At 34.9% G+C, this 12,425-nt stretch overlaps 2 protein-coding genes and 1 long non-coding RNA gene across 6 annotated transcripts; all 3 read right to left on the bottom strand.

Moving 5' to 3' along the window:
• Positions 1 to 12: 12 nt before the first annotated feature.
• LOC101213538 (phospholipase D Y) lies at positions 13 to 4,883 on the bottom strand. 2 transcript variants are annotated; one of them, XM_031884394.1, is made up of 7 exons: positions 4,669 to 4,883; positions 4,339 to 4,543; positions 3,547 to 3,748; positions 3,092 to 3,285; positions 2,632 to 2,785; positions 1,764 to 1,928; positions 13 to 148 (listed from the first exon to the last, which is right to left on the bottom strand). In XM_031884394.1, exons 1-7 carry the CDS (start codon positions 4,847 to 4,849, stop codon positions 50 to 52), a joined length of 1,200 nt encoding a protein of 399 aa, XP_031740254.1. In that variant the 5' UTR covers positions 4,850 to 4,883; the 3' UTR covers positions 13 to 49. The 2 variants fall into 2 exon arrangements, with proteins under 2 accessions (XP_031740254.1, XP_011654227.1); XM_011655925.2 differs by lacking the exon at positions 13 to 148 and adding an exon at positions 678 to 1,425.
• A 923-nt stretch (positions 4,884 to 5,806) lies between these two features.
• LOC101213296 (transmembrane 9 superfamily member 9) lies at positions 5,807 to 8,924 on the bottom strand. Of its 2 annotated transcripts, XM_004145535.3 has the most exons (7): positions 8,605 to 8,924; positions 8,321 to 8,485; positions 8,036 to 8,145; positions 7,841 to 7,949; positions 7,646 to 7,755; positions 7,318 to 7,471; positions 5,807 to 7,069 (listed from the first exon to the last, which is right to left on the bottom strand). In XM_004145535.3, exons 1-7 carry the CDS (start codon positions 8,722 to 8,724, stop codon positions 5,915 to 5,917), a joined length of 1,923 nt encoding a protein of 640 aa, XP_004145583.1. In that variant the 5' UTR covers positions 8,725 to 8,924; the 3' UTR covers positions 5,807 to 5,914. The 2 variants fall into 2 exon arrangements, with proteins under 2 accessions (XP_004145583.1, XP_031739534.1); XM_031883674.1 differs by having other exon boundaries at positions 8,036 to 8,485; positions 8,580 to 8,719.
• A 943-nt stretch (positions 8,925 to 9,867) lies between these two features.
• Positions 9,868 to 11,855, bottom strand: LOC105435321. 2 transcript variants are annotated; one of them, XR_969373.2, is made up of 3 exons: positions 11,470 to 11,846; positions 10,642 to 10,763; positions 9,868 to 10,447 (listed from the first exon to the last, which is right to left on the bottom strand). It is a non-coding gene; the product is annotated as an uncharacterized LOC105435321 (long non-coding RNA). The 2 variants fall into 2 exon arrangements; XR_004215871.1 differs by having other exon boundaries at positions 10,642 to 11,855.
• Between the last annotated feature and the right edge of the window lie 570 nt (positions 11,856 to 12,425).

Below are 12,425 nucleotides of genomic sequence, written 5' to 3'. Positions count from 1 at the left end.
AGCCCATTTCATTAGACGCTAATTCCAGCCAAATGGACCCAAAGGTTCTTTACAATGAGGCCCAAGCCCAACCATGCAATGGCTCAACTATCTCGAAACCCGGTCCAGCATATGGCCCATGTGAATTTGATGCATATTTAAGCATTTTCTGAATATTAATATTAGGTTATTTATTTAGCATATTTATTATTTACAAAAGATCTAATTAGTTTACTATTTATGAAAATTACAAAATGTATGGAATATATTCAAATCTTCTCATTTGCTTTGTTAATTCATCAGGAGGGTTCATGTATCATATGAAAATTTTTAAACAACTTACATCTTTCCACTTATTGTGACTAATTTTTGTTTATTTCTTCCTTTTTTTGACAATATATGAAGCAGAAATCCAATCCAAACCTCTAATATATTGGTCAATCATATGATGTCTTGATCAATTGAGTTATGTTTATATACATGTTTGTTATAAGAATTCAAATAGTTGTATCTTTACAACTACTCAGATAAATGTAAATCAAAAGAGAGAAAAATGTGATCAAAATTGTTTCAAATTTATAAGAAACTACTCTAGGTAACGTTTTTTTTTCTCTTACATAAATAACCTTTCGATTCTAAAGATCAAAGTGAGGCAAACTGGAAAACTTACATTTAAAGCAAATCAAAGAGAAAATTAATTGACAAAATAAAGGGAGCGAATTAATTAACCAAAATGGTATTTAAACACTTAAGAAGTCATTCCAAACAAAGTCTATCTTACCACGTTTGATAAAACAAACTATCTTTTCGACTCTATTTTAATTGCCTAAAACACAATGGCAATATTGTCCTTTCAATAAGACACATCTAGACTGAATCTGTAACACTTCCAATCTAGTGTAGAGATGTACTAAATAATAAGCCACATGATTTGTAGCATGTTCCTTTGTAATTTCATCGAACTTCTATTGATTCAAGTGCAAATCAGCTGGAAAATGTAGGGCCATCCTGTATGGCTTTAACAGGAAGAGTATAAGGAGAATTCCAGTCAGCATCAAACACTTCTTGAAGCTGCTTAACAATAGCTGGGTTGTATGTTCCAAAGCTGACACCAGAAGTTACATAAAAGTAATCCCATCCAAGATTGCTTGTTCCTATATGTGCTCTAACGTCACTAACTGCAAACTTTCCATGTTGAACTCTACTAAAACCTGGGTATTCGTTTTTCGTTCTTGTTCCGTTGTGATAAAGTGCTGGTCCTGTTTCGTTGTATCCGGGAACCACATAGTATTTGATCTCAACTTTCCCAAAACAATCGTTGAACTTTGAAGAGTTACAGAGGATATTTGAGTAGAGGAGAGACTTGAGGTATGGATCAGTGCCCTCGACAAAATGTGTCCAGTATGATACCAATAACCTGACAGTTGCATTTTTTGAAAAGACGACCTATACATAAAATGGTTTTGTTAATATTTAAAAACTAGAATGTAATCCATTTTCTACCAGATTGTACAAACAAGATGACCTCGGTATTGAAACTTGAAAGGGTTGTAGTTAGGATGTAGAAGATCCAGGCGGCCTCACATGATTTGGATGTACTTAACATCAGTTATCTCAAGAGTGCTTAACTATTGTGTATCTTTCCGTCTGTTAAATATTTTTGTAAGATCAACAACCTAAGTCTACTCCTTGACTTTTAAATTTATGGTTAATAGTTCCTTGAACGTTTAAAAAAAGAAAAATTAACCACAGAAGCAGACAGGAAAAGTCACGTAGAAATTTACCTCCGATATTGCAGAAGACAAGGACGACCAGTAAATTGTGGGTGTGGTAAATTCAGATTGACCCAGCCAGTCCATGGTACTAATCCTAACAGTTGCTCCACTGCTCACAGATTTAATTGTGTCTGACCATGCCTGTTCATCAGATTGGTACCTGCCAAATAATAGCTGTAGACTGCAAATGAATTTTAATTGGGGGATAAAATTAGGCACTATATATAAACTATGGGTGTTTGGGGTGACAATTTAATATTATAGCCAATGATTGTCAGTCTTTGAGTTATGATAGGGATGCAAACTATTTTAGTTTGGATAGGAAATAGTAAACACGATAATAGAGAAGGAAAAAGAGGATAAGTAAGAAATAGTAAACACGGCAACAAATGGTAAACGCTGTCAGCAAGGAAGTACGGGTTCATAGGATAGGATGCCAAATTGACATAAAAATCTGACAAAAGTCCAGAAAGTAAACATTTCACTTGAAATTAAGTTGAAGTAATTCATAACAAAATGATACAATTCACTATAGTAAATTGGGTTCGCACCTAAAGTTGTATGTTGAACTAATATTCCATAAAAAGAACTTAGGGATATCAATTAATTCAATTCACCTCTCAAGCACTATATCAGTTCAATTTTAATTTGATAAGATTGTTCAATTTAGTACGTGGTTATATACAATCTCCCTTAAATCTGCATGTATCATGCTCGTAATAATGAAATTATAATACATTACTAACTAGATTTTTATAGCATGACTCTGCTCACTCAGATTTTGTTCTTTTTCCCCTTACGCATTGCCCTTAGTTTAGTTTAAACTTTGTATTGCAGAAGAGAAATAGCATAAAAAGGTGGCAGAATTGTCAAATACCTCTGGAGGGGCGAAAGAGAGATAGCAAGAGTGAGGCAGCAACGTTGATAAGCGGCTACCAGGAGTCTGGATTGATAAATTGAGTGTGTAAGGATCTGATATAGTCGGATAGCCCAACGTATGGAGAAACTTAACATATGGTGGAAGAGGTGACCTGCAAAATTGTTAACAGTGAACATATTGGAAACGTCAGACATGAGTGTATAGATAAGTTTTTAAGGATTCCAACATCGATGCATGGGATGATAGATTACAATTATTAAAAGGACCATGCAATGTTCTTGATAAGTGGCTCGTGATGTATGCATTCCTTCAGGAGCTAGAAAAAGAGGTCTTCAGTTACCTAAATCCAACAACTCAGAAAAAAAGGAAGAAAAAAGAAATCTACTACCAATACCGAATAAATCACAAAAGTACATTCTTCTGAAAAACAAAGGATGACGAGAATGGTTGGACTTGCCTGCATCTAGACTCGGGATCAATAAAATATGACCAGCAAGGAACTTTTCTTTGTGTTTGCCACTGGTGGTCAAATATTGTTCTTGTGTAATCCGTGCGATTAAGAAATGCAAGTTTCAATAAATTTTCAAAATAGACCTTGACATGAGCTGCTATTTTTGGACAGCCTGTAAGATATATTCCAAGTTCCTTCACCTAAAACCATCAAGTGATAGGAGCATCAACCTTAAGATTCAATTTCGTTGTGTTTGTGTGACCAACTATAGAAAAGCAAAGAATTCAACAAAAACGTTCGAAAAGGATACCCTGGAAGTCAGAATTATTTCACCAATAAATAAAAACCAGTATCAAAGATTTGGAGCTCCATCTGTTTTAAACCATCCTCAATCCTCATCGATAAACAATGTGATTGAAGGTAAGTTCTTGATATAAAAAATCCTTCCAATAAAAGCTTACCTGTGAAAGAGATTTCCAGTCCTGGTTTGCAGACCCTATATACACATCTCTATCATCAGATATCCAAACTTTGGAGTGGACTATGCCTGATCCATACCAATCACCAAGTAATAAAGTTACATTCTGCACGTTTGGCCTTCCAGATGCTAAGTCAGCTGGTTCTTTTCCATAGTTTGGAGATACCCCCGAGTGAGATACCAGCCTACATAATTAAAAGTTCTCAAATTAATAAAAATAATAAAGAATTTCAAGATTATATATTTATTATGTTTCACCTACGGTCATTTTTCTTATCCATAAAGTGGGAGGTTTTTTCCAACTCGTTTCAAATCAAAAGTTGTCTATCTAATAGATCTGAAACTTTAGCTGCATTCCCAAGAATTACTCATATCTTCTTTTTTCTTTTCTTTCTTCTTTTTCTTTTTTTGAGTTCACGGAGCGGGGGAATGAACTTCCAACCCCTTGGTATGGAGATCATACCAATACCGTTGAGTTAAGCTTATTTTGGCAATATCATATCTTCTTCTTGAAAATGTCTGCTTATAGTTCATAACCAGAAATTGTTTCACCATTCAAATGGATAAGCAATTAAAAATCTTAAAACTTACATATTGATCCTATCCTCTTCAAGGAGTAAAATACGCATATTTTGAACTACCAAATGTAATTTAATACTACAGTTTGTAAGGTCAACTCCAGAGCAGTTTGCCATTTGGGTTTAAACCATTTCCATTTCCGAACCCTATACTGTTATCAAAGCAACACCATCGACCAAACCCAGATTCAATGTACCTGACATTGACATTGCGATCGGCAGCTTTCTCTATGGCTGAATAAACATCATAACCTTTATTAGCCCCAAATTTCTTCAAATCCTCATCCGAGTATCCATAGTCCCCTGATCGAGAATCATTAGGACCAGCTAGTAATTCCCAGTACTGAGCAATGATATCCAAACGCCGCGTCGAGTTTCCAGCTAACCATACGAATACATCTCCTGATATTCCAACAAATCTAAGAATTAGGACAAAGTTTCTAGGAATCTAAACAGATGAGCAAAGAAATAAGCAAAAGAATCAAATGAATTTGAAATGCAAATGGAAAAATGAGTGTTAGATTTACGAGTCGAGAGGACGCCTTGAACCAGCTGAAGCTGCGGCATATCTGTGGGAATTGATTGTACAAGCCAACCCTTGCATTGTGATTGAGTGAAGGAGAGAACAGGCGGGAATTGGCTGACGAAGAAGAAGAAGAAGAGAGCACTGAAAATGGTAGTTAAAGTTGGAGTTTGAGCTTTCTTCATCCTTCAACGTTCTTTGAAATTTTGCTTAGTAAATTATCTTTTTATCCTCAAATTTATGGCTTTTTTACGTGATTTTTAATATATTGATAATTGAGTCATAGTTACCTTCGCTTATTGCCTAGTTTTATTTACCTTTTGTTTGCTAAAATCACCCTATGATTTTGTGCTGCAAAAATAAAGTTTAAATTAATTTCTTAAGCATGTATCTTGATCTTTCAATTTGTTTTTAAAAGCGAAAAAAAGTTGTAGTTGTTAATATATTCATCAATTAGTTAAGTTCATATTTATTCATTTTCACGTTTAATAAAAAGAAATATTCATTTCGATATAAAGTTTCTTTTGTTTTTTTATTTGTTCTTTTATGTTTTTGTTTGGAAAATACCTTTGTTGTTCTTGTGCTTTATAATATTGGAAATGGCATGTAGATCCATTGCAATAACAACAACTATGATTTTCCAAGTTCAAAGTTAATCTATGTAAAGTGAATAAACAAGATTAGTTGAAGAGGCGGACCATACAATGCACAGACGGCATCATTTTTGAGGGGGAGAAAAATAGAAAAAGGAAATGTCACTTTGTAATAGTTATACATATTAAAATTTAAGGTAGATTTTGATAAATTAAAATTTTAGGATAGAAATTAATTGCCATACCAAATTTAAATGCAACAGATTATAAAATTTCTCCTTAATGGGATACGTGTTTCAAAGGTCATATTTTACTTTTTAAATTAAGAAAAACCCATTGGAGAAGATTTTTTGTTTTTTAATATATATTTAAAATGTTTCTAAGGGTTTTTGCCATTTAAAACAAATTCTCAATTCATTTCCTTTTTTTTCAAATAATTAATTTAATATTTATGTATTAATTAAATTCTTTTCAGCCTCCCATCCTTTTGGCTCTGCCATGCTACTGCTAGTGATTAAGGTCACCCTTAACAATTCAAAACAATATATGAACAACGTCAAGAGAATTTAAGTACGAAGTTCTTCCAACAACAAAAAGCTTTAGCTTCTCAAGTTTAGTACAATGAAAGGAAAATCAAACAGAAAAATAAAGAACATGCTAATCAAATTTCACACTTGAATAGATAACTCTTGTGAACCAAAAGCATGCAAAGAATCCAATGGTACCAGTTAGCACAAAGAATGCATATGAAGCAACTAGCATGTATCCTATGTACAATAACATAGAAATAAGCTTTGTTATCTCTAAGGACTTGGAGAAGTATGATATCGAGTAAAGGAAGAGGTAAATAGCAACCGAACCAGACGTTATGTACGATCGCCACCACCAACGATAATCCTCCCTACATAACTGTAAATAACAAAGCATGATGGATATTTCAGCACAGGTGACGGTGAGGATGATGAAAACCAGCAAGTGGAAGCCAAAGAACCAATAAAGCTGGTTTAGCCAAGTTGCAGTCAGGCTGAAGGACAACTCGACGAAGACGGTTGAAAAAGGGAGCATCCCTCCAATCAAAACAACTGAGATCGGATTCATGTACCAGGATTGTCGTGGGATTTGCCTGTGGAGTGAGTTGGTCTTGACAGGTTTCTCAATTGTTGCCTTCTTGAATCCAACATAACTTCCCACGAAGACAAGTGGGGCTGAGATTCCTATCCACAGAAGGAGCAGAACAAACATTGCCCAAGATGGCACTACTACAGAGGATTTCTGAGCCCGTAAGAGACCATTTAACACGGTGAAGATTATATAGATGACAGAAGGGAATGTGACGGCTGTCTTAAAGGCAATTTTCTTCCAATCTGTACCATTAAACATCTTGTAAAGACGGGCAGATACGTAACCGGCACAGAGGCTCATGAAGATCCAGAGCAAGAGCATGGTTGTAGTGAGATCGCCCCTGCTACAAGGGGAGAGGAGTCCCAGGATGGCCAAAAGCATAGTGCCTAGAATCATTCCAAGAATCTGAACTCCAGTGCCGACATGGACACAAAGGAGATCTGAATTACATGGTGGCCTGAAAACATCCCCGTGGATGAGTTTCCATCCTGTCACCTTTTGCGCTCTATCTTGGGTCTCAAGATCGTTGTAGTTAAAAATATCACGGTAAATTCGCCAGACAATTACTGCTAGAATGCCAGAGGTCACAAGAATAGACTCCAAACCGTTCAGTATAGAGAACCAGTGCATCTGGTCATCCCTTGTGGCAAGATAGGCGTCCCATCTTGATGGCCAGTCGACATCACTCTCCTTAAATTTAGAAAGAAACACCCACGTCAAGAATAATACATTTTATTGCTGAAAAGCAAATAACAATGTGATGGACCTGACGGTATTTGACAACAAGCAATACAGCAGCAAAGAAATAAATTGAAAAAAAATAAGCACAGAGAAATGCATGTTTCGGATACTACTCATGCTCTGCTAACAACTAAGAACCGAAGAATATTTGGATATAAAATGGAATCATGCAATTCTAATTGACTGTCGACACATACCTGGAACTCAATGTCATAAGTAAAAATGATTTCCTTGCCTTCCTCAACCATTTGAGGACCATCGGAGTTCATAACCATAACTTTCGTGATTGGGTCACAAGTCGATAGACGAGTATTCCTTTCTTTCCATTTCCCATTATACTCGTGTTTGATACTGCTTGGCACAAAAATGTCATAGAGAAGAGGAAATACAAAATCGTAAACATATAAGAACTCTAGCTAGAAGCATGGAACACATTAATAAGATTTAGGTAAGGCATCATAGCGGTACTAAGAAGATTTGAACTGAATCGAATTGGAGATGGAAGAGAGGAAGAAAGGGGGAAACCTGAATGGCTTAACCTCAAATCCCACAATTCTAGTAGAATTTGATTGTATATCACGATAGTACTTGATAGTGAATGATAAGTGGTTGTAGATGAAGTATTTAGCTTGTTCCTGTGCGTAGAGAAAAAAAAACGTGGGCATTTTCAAATATCATACTACTAATGAAAGTTCATCAATTCAAAATGAGAAAACTTGCCTCAGAATAATACCCTTTAAGCCCCATATGGAATCCAAGCTGATAAGCAAGGGGAGACTCATGTTCAAAAATTTGAATCGGATGAACCAAAGGAAGGTTATCAAGGATCCTATCAAATCAAATGCATGGAAAACTCATTATGCACGTAACAATATCCGAGTGTGTCTAATCTGGTTATGTGAAGGATTTCCATACATGTGAACCATATACTCATCCTCAATCTTCTCCTTCAACTCTTCAGCTCCTTCGCCATCAAGTTCAATCCGGCATACAATATTGCACAGCTGATGCTCCAACATTTTGGCCTGGAAATACAACTCCATAAACTTGAAAATGCCACAGGTTTTAATTATTGAATAAGTTCTGTGCTATCATCTTCTATGGAACCTTTCTGTGATTGATAATGACAACAAAAACATGACAAAGACATCAAAACTAAAAAGGAGTCAGTATCATCTCAATAATGAATATAAAAGCTACCACATAAGGGGAATTTTCACTTCGATCACCAAGCAAAATTTCTCCAAGGTTCTCGGCATCATCTTCAATCTTTTCAGGACGACAAAACGGAAGTGAGTAATACGAAACCGGAAGCTGGGTCTTCGTAGAAGTTAATCCTTTCACCTTCACTTTCAAGTCATCCCCCTGCCACCAGAAAACACAAGGATAATTATCACATGCTCTCTCAGACAATTTCTCAAACACTTTGGTGACATAAAAAAACGTAAATCTAATGTACCCATCAGATGAAGTTTTGAATTAACCTTCTTGAAATCCACTGGACGAATGCCGAACAAGTTGAAACAGTGAACAGAGTGAAACAGAAGCAGAAAGCTGAGGGCGATGGTCAATGTCTGGACTGGAAGAGAGATCCGAGACGCCATTGATGAGTGTGAAGACAATTACAGAACAAGAACTATAGTCAACGAGATGCAATATTGTTCTTCTCTTCTCCATCTTCACCACCACGGGGAATCTCATGCACTTGCAACTTGGTCAACGTGATCTCATTGTACAAAGTTATGTCCACTTGTATCTCAGCTACCACGTATATCTAATTTATTTGAGTTTGAGTTATTATAATTTGTATTTCCGCAAGTGTAGAATAGTAAAATGAGGGATTTGCAAAATTTATTACACTATTTCCTCAAATGTTATATATTTTTTATAATTTCTCCTTTTCTAATCATAAAATACTTATTTCTTAATTTAATGGAAAAAGTTATACTTCTAACCTAATTTTATCGTAAGCAAAAACAGAAATGAGGTTTGACGATTATAAAAAAAAGAGTGAAATTTGTGTTGGTGAAAGTCAATTAAAGGTGTACTTGGCACATGACTTTCATTAACACAAATTATATTAATTGAAGCCATGCATGTTATCCCTATGAAACATTCTAACCTTGTTGTCGTCATTTATGTCGACTACGTTTTTTAATCGTGTGTGCAACATTGAGTCATCTTGTTGGCTGAATAATATATTTTATATTAACCAATGTTTGATCACATTGAACTAAAAATCTTACTATTGTCATCTTTGTTTGCAATGATGAACGACGGGACAACAATGACAGTAGCCAAATGAGAGGAAGAGTTTTTTTTTAAAGAAAAGAAAATGGCAAAATAGTGATGTTTCCAAAATGGGATAGGATTTTGAAGTTGATGAAGTCGTGTACTTGATCCACAACTTTGTGCATGGACAACATGGTAGTCAGCACTCCCACATTGGACAAACAACTAAGCCGAGTCATGCACGGGGTATACGACCCCAATGCCAAGTCTTGTACCCGATCCAAGACTTCAATGGCGAGTCATTTACTCATCCACAACTTAACCTAGTCACGGTGTACCACCACCCTATTTCTTACATTACTTTTCCAACAACCATATTTTTTAAAATAACACTACTTTAAAAAATTCCAATATTAGGCCATGAACTTTCATATGTTAGACAAAACTCAATATAATATCTAATAGGTCCGGTTAACATACACATATATACACAATCCTACTTAACACAAAATTTGTTAAATTATTTATGGACATTTTTTAAGTTTAGAGACCTACTAAACACATTTACATGCTAAATTTATAATTTAATTTAATAATAATAATAAAAAAAAAAAAACAGGTTTGTTGGTCATTGTTTTTACATTTAACAATAGCCTCGGCAGTCAGCCCACAAGTGACAGTGAGGATTGATAAAACTAGCAAGTGGAAGCCAAAGAACCAATGAAATTGGCTTAGCCAAGTAGGGATTTGTCTGTGAAGTGAGGTGGGTCTTTATAGAATCCTTCAATTGCTGCCTCCCTGCCTTCTTGAATCGATTCCAGCCCACAAAAAGAGCAGAGCAAACATAGGGCACAAACTGCAGGTTCTGACCCCAGAAGGGAGCATCAAACGTGAAGAAGATTGATATATGGCAGTGGAAAAAGTGAATGGCAATGTTCTTCCAATCTATACCGTTAACCAACATAAACAGCTCAGGGAATCTTATCCTGAATGATCTTGACATCGTGGTAAACTACTTCCAATACGCCAGAGCTCAACTGATAGAACCGAATTTGGAACATTCCTCCAACCTAGATGTCAATCCACATCACTCTCCTTAAATTCAAGAAGAAACTCACACAATAAGAATGATAAACTTAATCGGTAAGAAAAAAGTAATCATCTAGTGGTATATGACAATATGCAATATAGCGGCAAGAAATAAAATGCGAGGAAAATTAGCATAAAGAAATTCATTCTTGGGGTACTTGCTTTGGAGATTAATATGTCTAAGTGAGAGATTCCCTTACATGTGGATTGTAGACCAAATGTACCCTCAACCTTCTCCTTCTAATCTTTGGCTCTTTTGTCCACTGTCATCAAGTTTAATCCGGCAGATAATATTGCACAGCTTACTGTCCATTAATTTAGCCTGCAAACAATGATTTAGAAGAATTGAACAAGTCCTTGCTATCATTTTGTATGAAACCTCATTGCTATTGATAAATGACATAGAAATATACATATTTTATACAAGAAGTATGTGTATCCTATTGATAGTGACATATCAATATATGCACACAAGAAATAAGAAATTATTCAATGAGATCACCAGATTGGCAGACAGTTCTGCGTCGAAAAAGGTAAGAACTACTACATTTGTACGGAGTAGTTATTAGGAGAATTTCAAATCTAAGTCTGTTATCAAGAGACCACCAAGAATAATTTCCCGACTAAACACTAAACAGTCTCCGTGTTAAAAATAGATGAAAAAGTTGCCATATAACGGGGAGCAAAATTCCTCCAACAATGCTTGCGTCATCCCAAATCTTTCTGGGACAACAAAAGGGAAGTAAGTATACGAAATAGGAAGCTGGGTCTTCGTATAATCGATCATTTCACCTTCACTTCCAAGTAATTCCGCTGCCACTAACAAAACACAATGCTAATCTAATCAGTTATCAGTACAAGTTCTCTCAGATAATATCTCGAACACCTTATGGGCACAAGACTTAAATCTTCTTACAAAACCCCTTTCCGACATACTTTACTTCATTTCGAAGTCTAATCTTAAGAACAAATCCAAACCCAACAAATGCCAATAAATTTTCATATACATTGAGGAAATCTGAACTCACTTTGTTAAAATCCACTGGATTTACACCAAATATGTTAAAAGTTAATTAGTGGGTCGCGTGAATCAGAAGCAAAGAGCTCGGAGATATCGTCAATGCCCACAAACCGGGATTAAACTCAGAGAACGCCATTGGTGAGCGTGTAGAGTGCAGAACACGAACTAATTGAAGTCAACCGGTGCAAATGCGAGTTTGTACTTTTCTTAGCTTCTTCTCCTCCTCGAGAATCGTGCAGTCTATGAAAATCAAGATCGAAGAGCCTTTAAATAATTAGTAAAATGAAATTTTGTTTTATCTTCCGATAAATTAGGGTAGAAACGAGTCTGTCGGTGGAGGAAAAAAATTGATTTTGAGAAATAAAGCTAAAAACAGAATTTCCCTTTCTGTTCATTAACAAATTCAGCTGTCTAATTTTCGACTTTATATTTTTAATAAATATAAAGTTTAGTCTACATTTTTAGTTCATTGTGCATTATTTATTTATTGTTTGTCTATAAATTTTAGAAATATATTAGTACATTTTTAAATAACAAAATAAAATATATATGAAAAAGTAATTTTACAATACGAAAGTTTTAATATCTAACTAAAAAGTCGTGACATTCAAATGTTGCAAGATTCAGTTGTCACATGAGATTAGTGCTAAGCTAGTCCAAACATTCATTGATATATATATAACAAATAGAAGTCTATCACGGTAGTATCTATTAGTGGTAGAATTTAAAATTTTTCAAAACTAACTATTGAGTTATTTATATATTTGTATATATTATAATCTATACAACTAAAATTGTATTAACCAACCACTGACAAAAGCACATCTCTTTTTTATCATTTGTGGAGTTAATCTGTTTGATATATGTTCACTTTAAAAAAAAAAGAAACCCAAAAAATATAGTTTTGGTTTAGATGAAAAATTATAGAATGAGTAGCATTTGTTTAGTAATAATGTGCTTGTT

Source organism: Cucumis sativus, chromosome 4, assembly GCF_000004075.3.
Source record: "Cucumis sativus cultivar 9930 chromosome 4, Cucumber_9930_V3, whole genome shotgun sequence".
Lineage (NCBI taxonomy): Eukaryota > Viridiplantae > Streptophyta > Magnoliopsida > Cucurbitales > Cucurbitaceae > Cucumis > Cucumis sativus.
The sequence above is the reverse complement of the archived record's forward strand: the minus strand, read 5'-3'. Positions and strand labels throughout refer to the sequence as shown.

Bases quoted from the DNA above. Each gene is read 5' to 3' on its own strand.
- LOC101213296 (XM_004145535.3), bottom strand. From the start codon at position 8,724: ATGGCGTCTCGGATCTCTCTTCCAGTCCAGACATTGACCATCGCCCTC. The intron at 8,486-8,604 runs GTTAATTCAAAA...TTCTGGTGGCAG, and splicing joins GTCCAGTGGATTTCAAGAAG to GGGGATGACTTGAAAGTGAA. The intron at 7,756-7,840 runs GCAAGTTTTCTC...CTCTACGCACAG, and splicing joins TTAAAGGGTATTATTCTGAG to GAACAAGCTAAATACTTCAT.
- LOC101213538 (XM_011655925.2), bottom strand. From the start codon at position 4,849: ATGAAGAAAGCTCAAACTCCAACTTTAACTACCATTTTCAGTGCTCTC. The intron at 3,286-3,546 runs GTAAGCTTTTAT...TGATGGTTTTAG, and splicing joins ACTGGAAATCTCTTTCACAG to GTGAAGGAACTTGGAATATA. The intron at 1,929-2,631 runs GTATTTGACAAT...TGCAGTCTACAG, and splicing joins TCTCTTTCGCCCCTCCAGAG to CTATTATTTGGCAGGTACCA.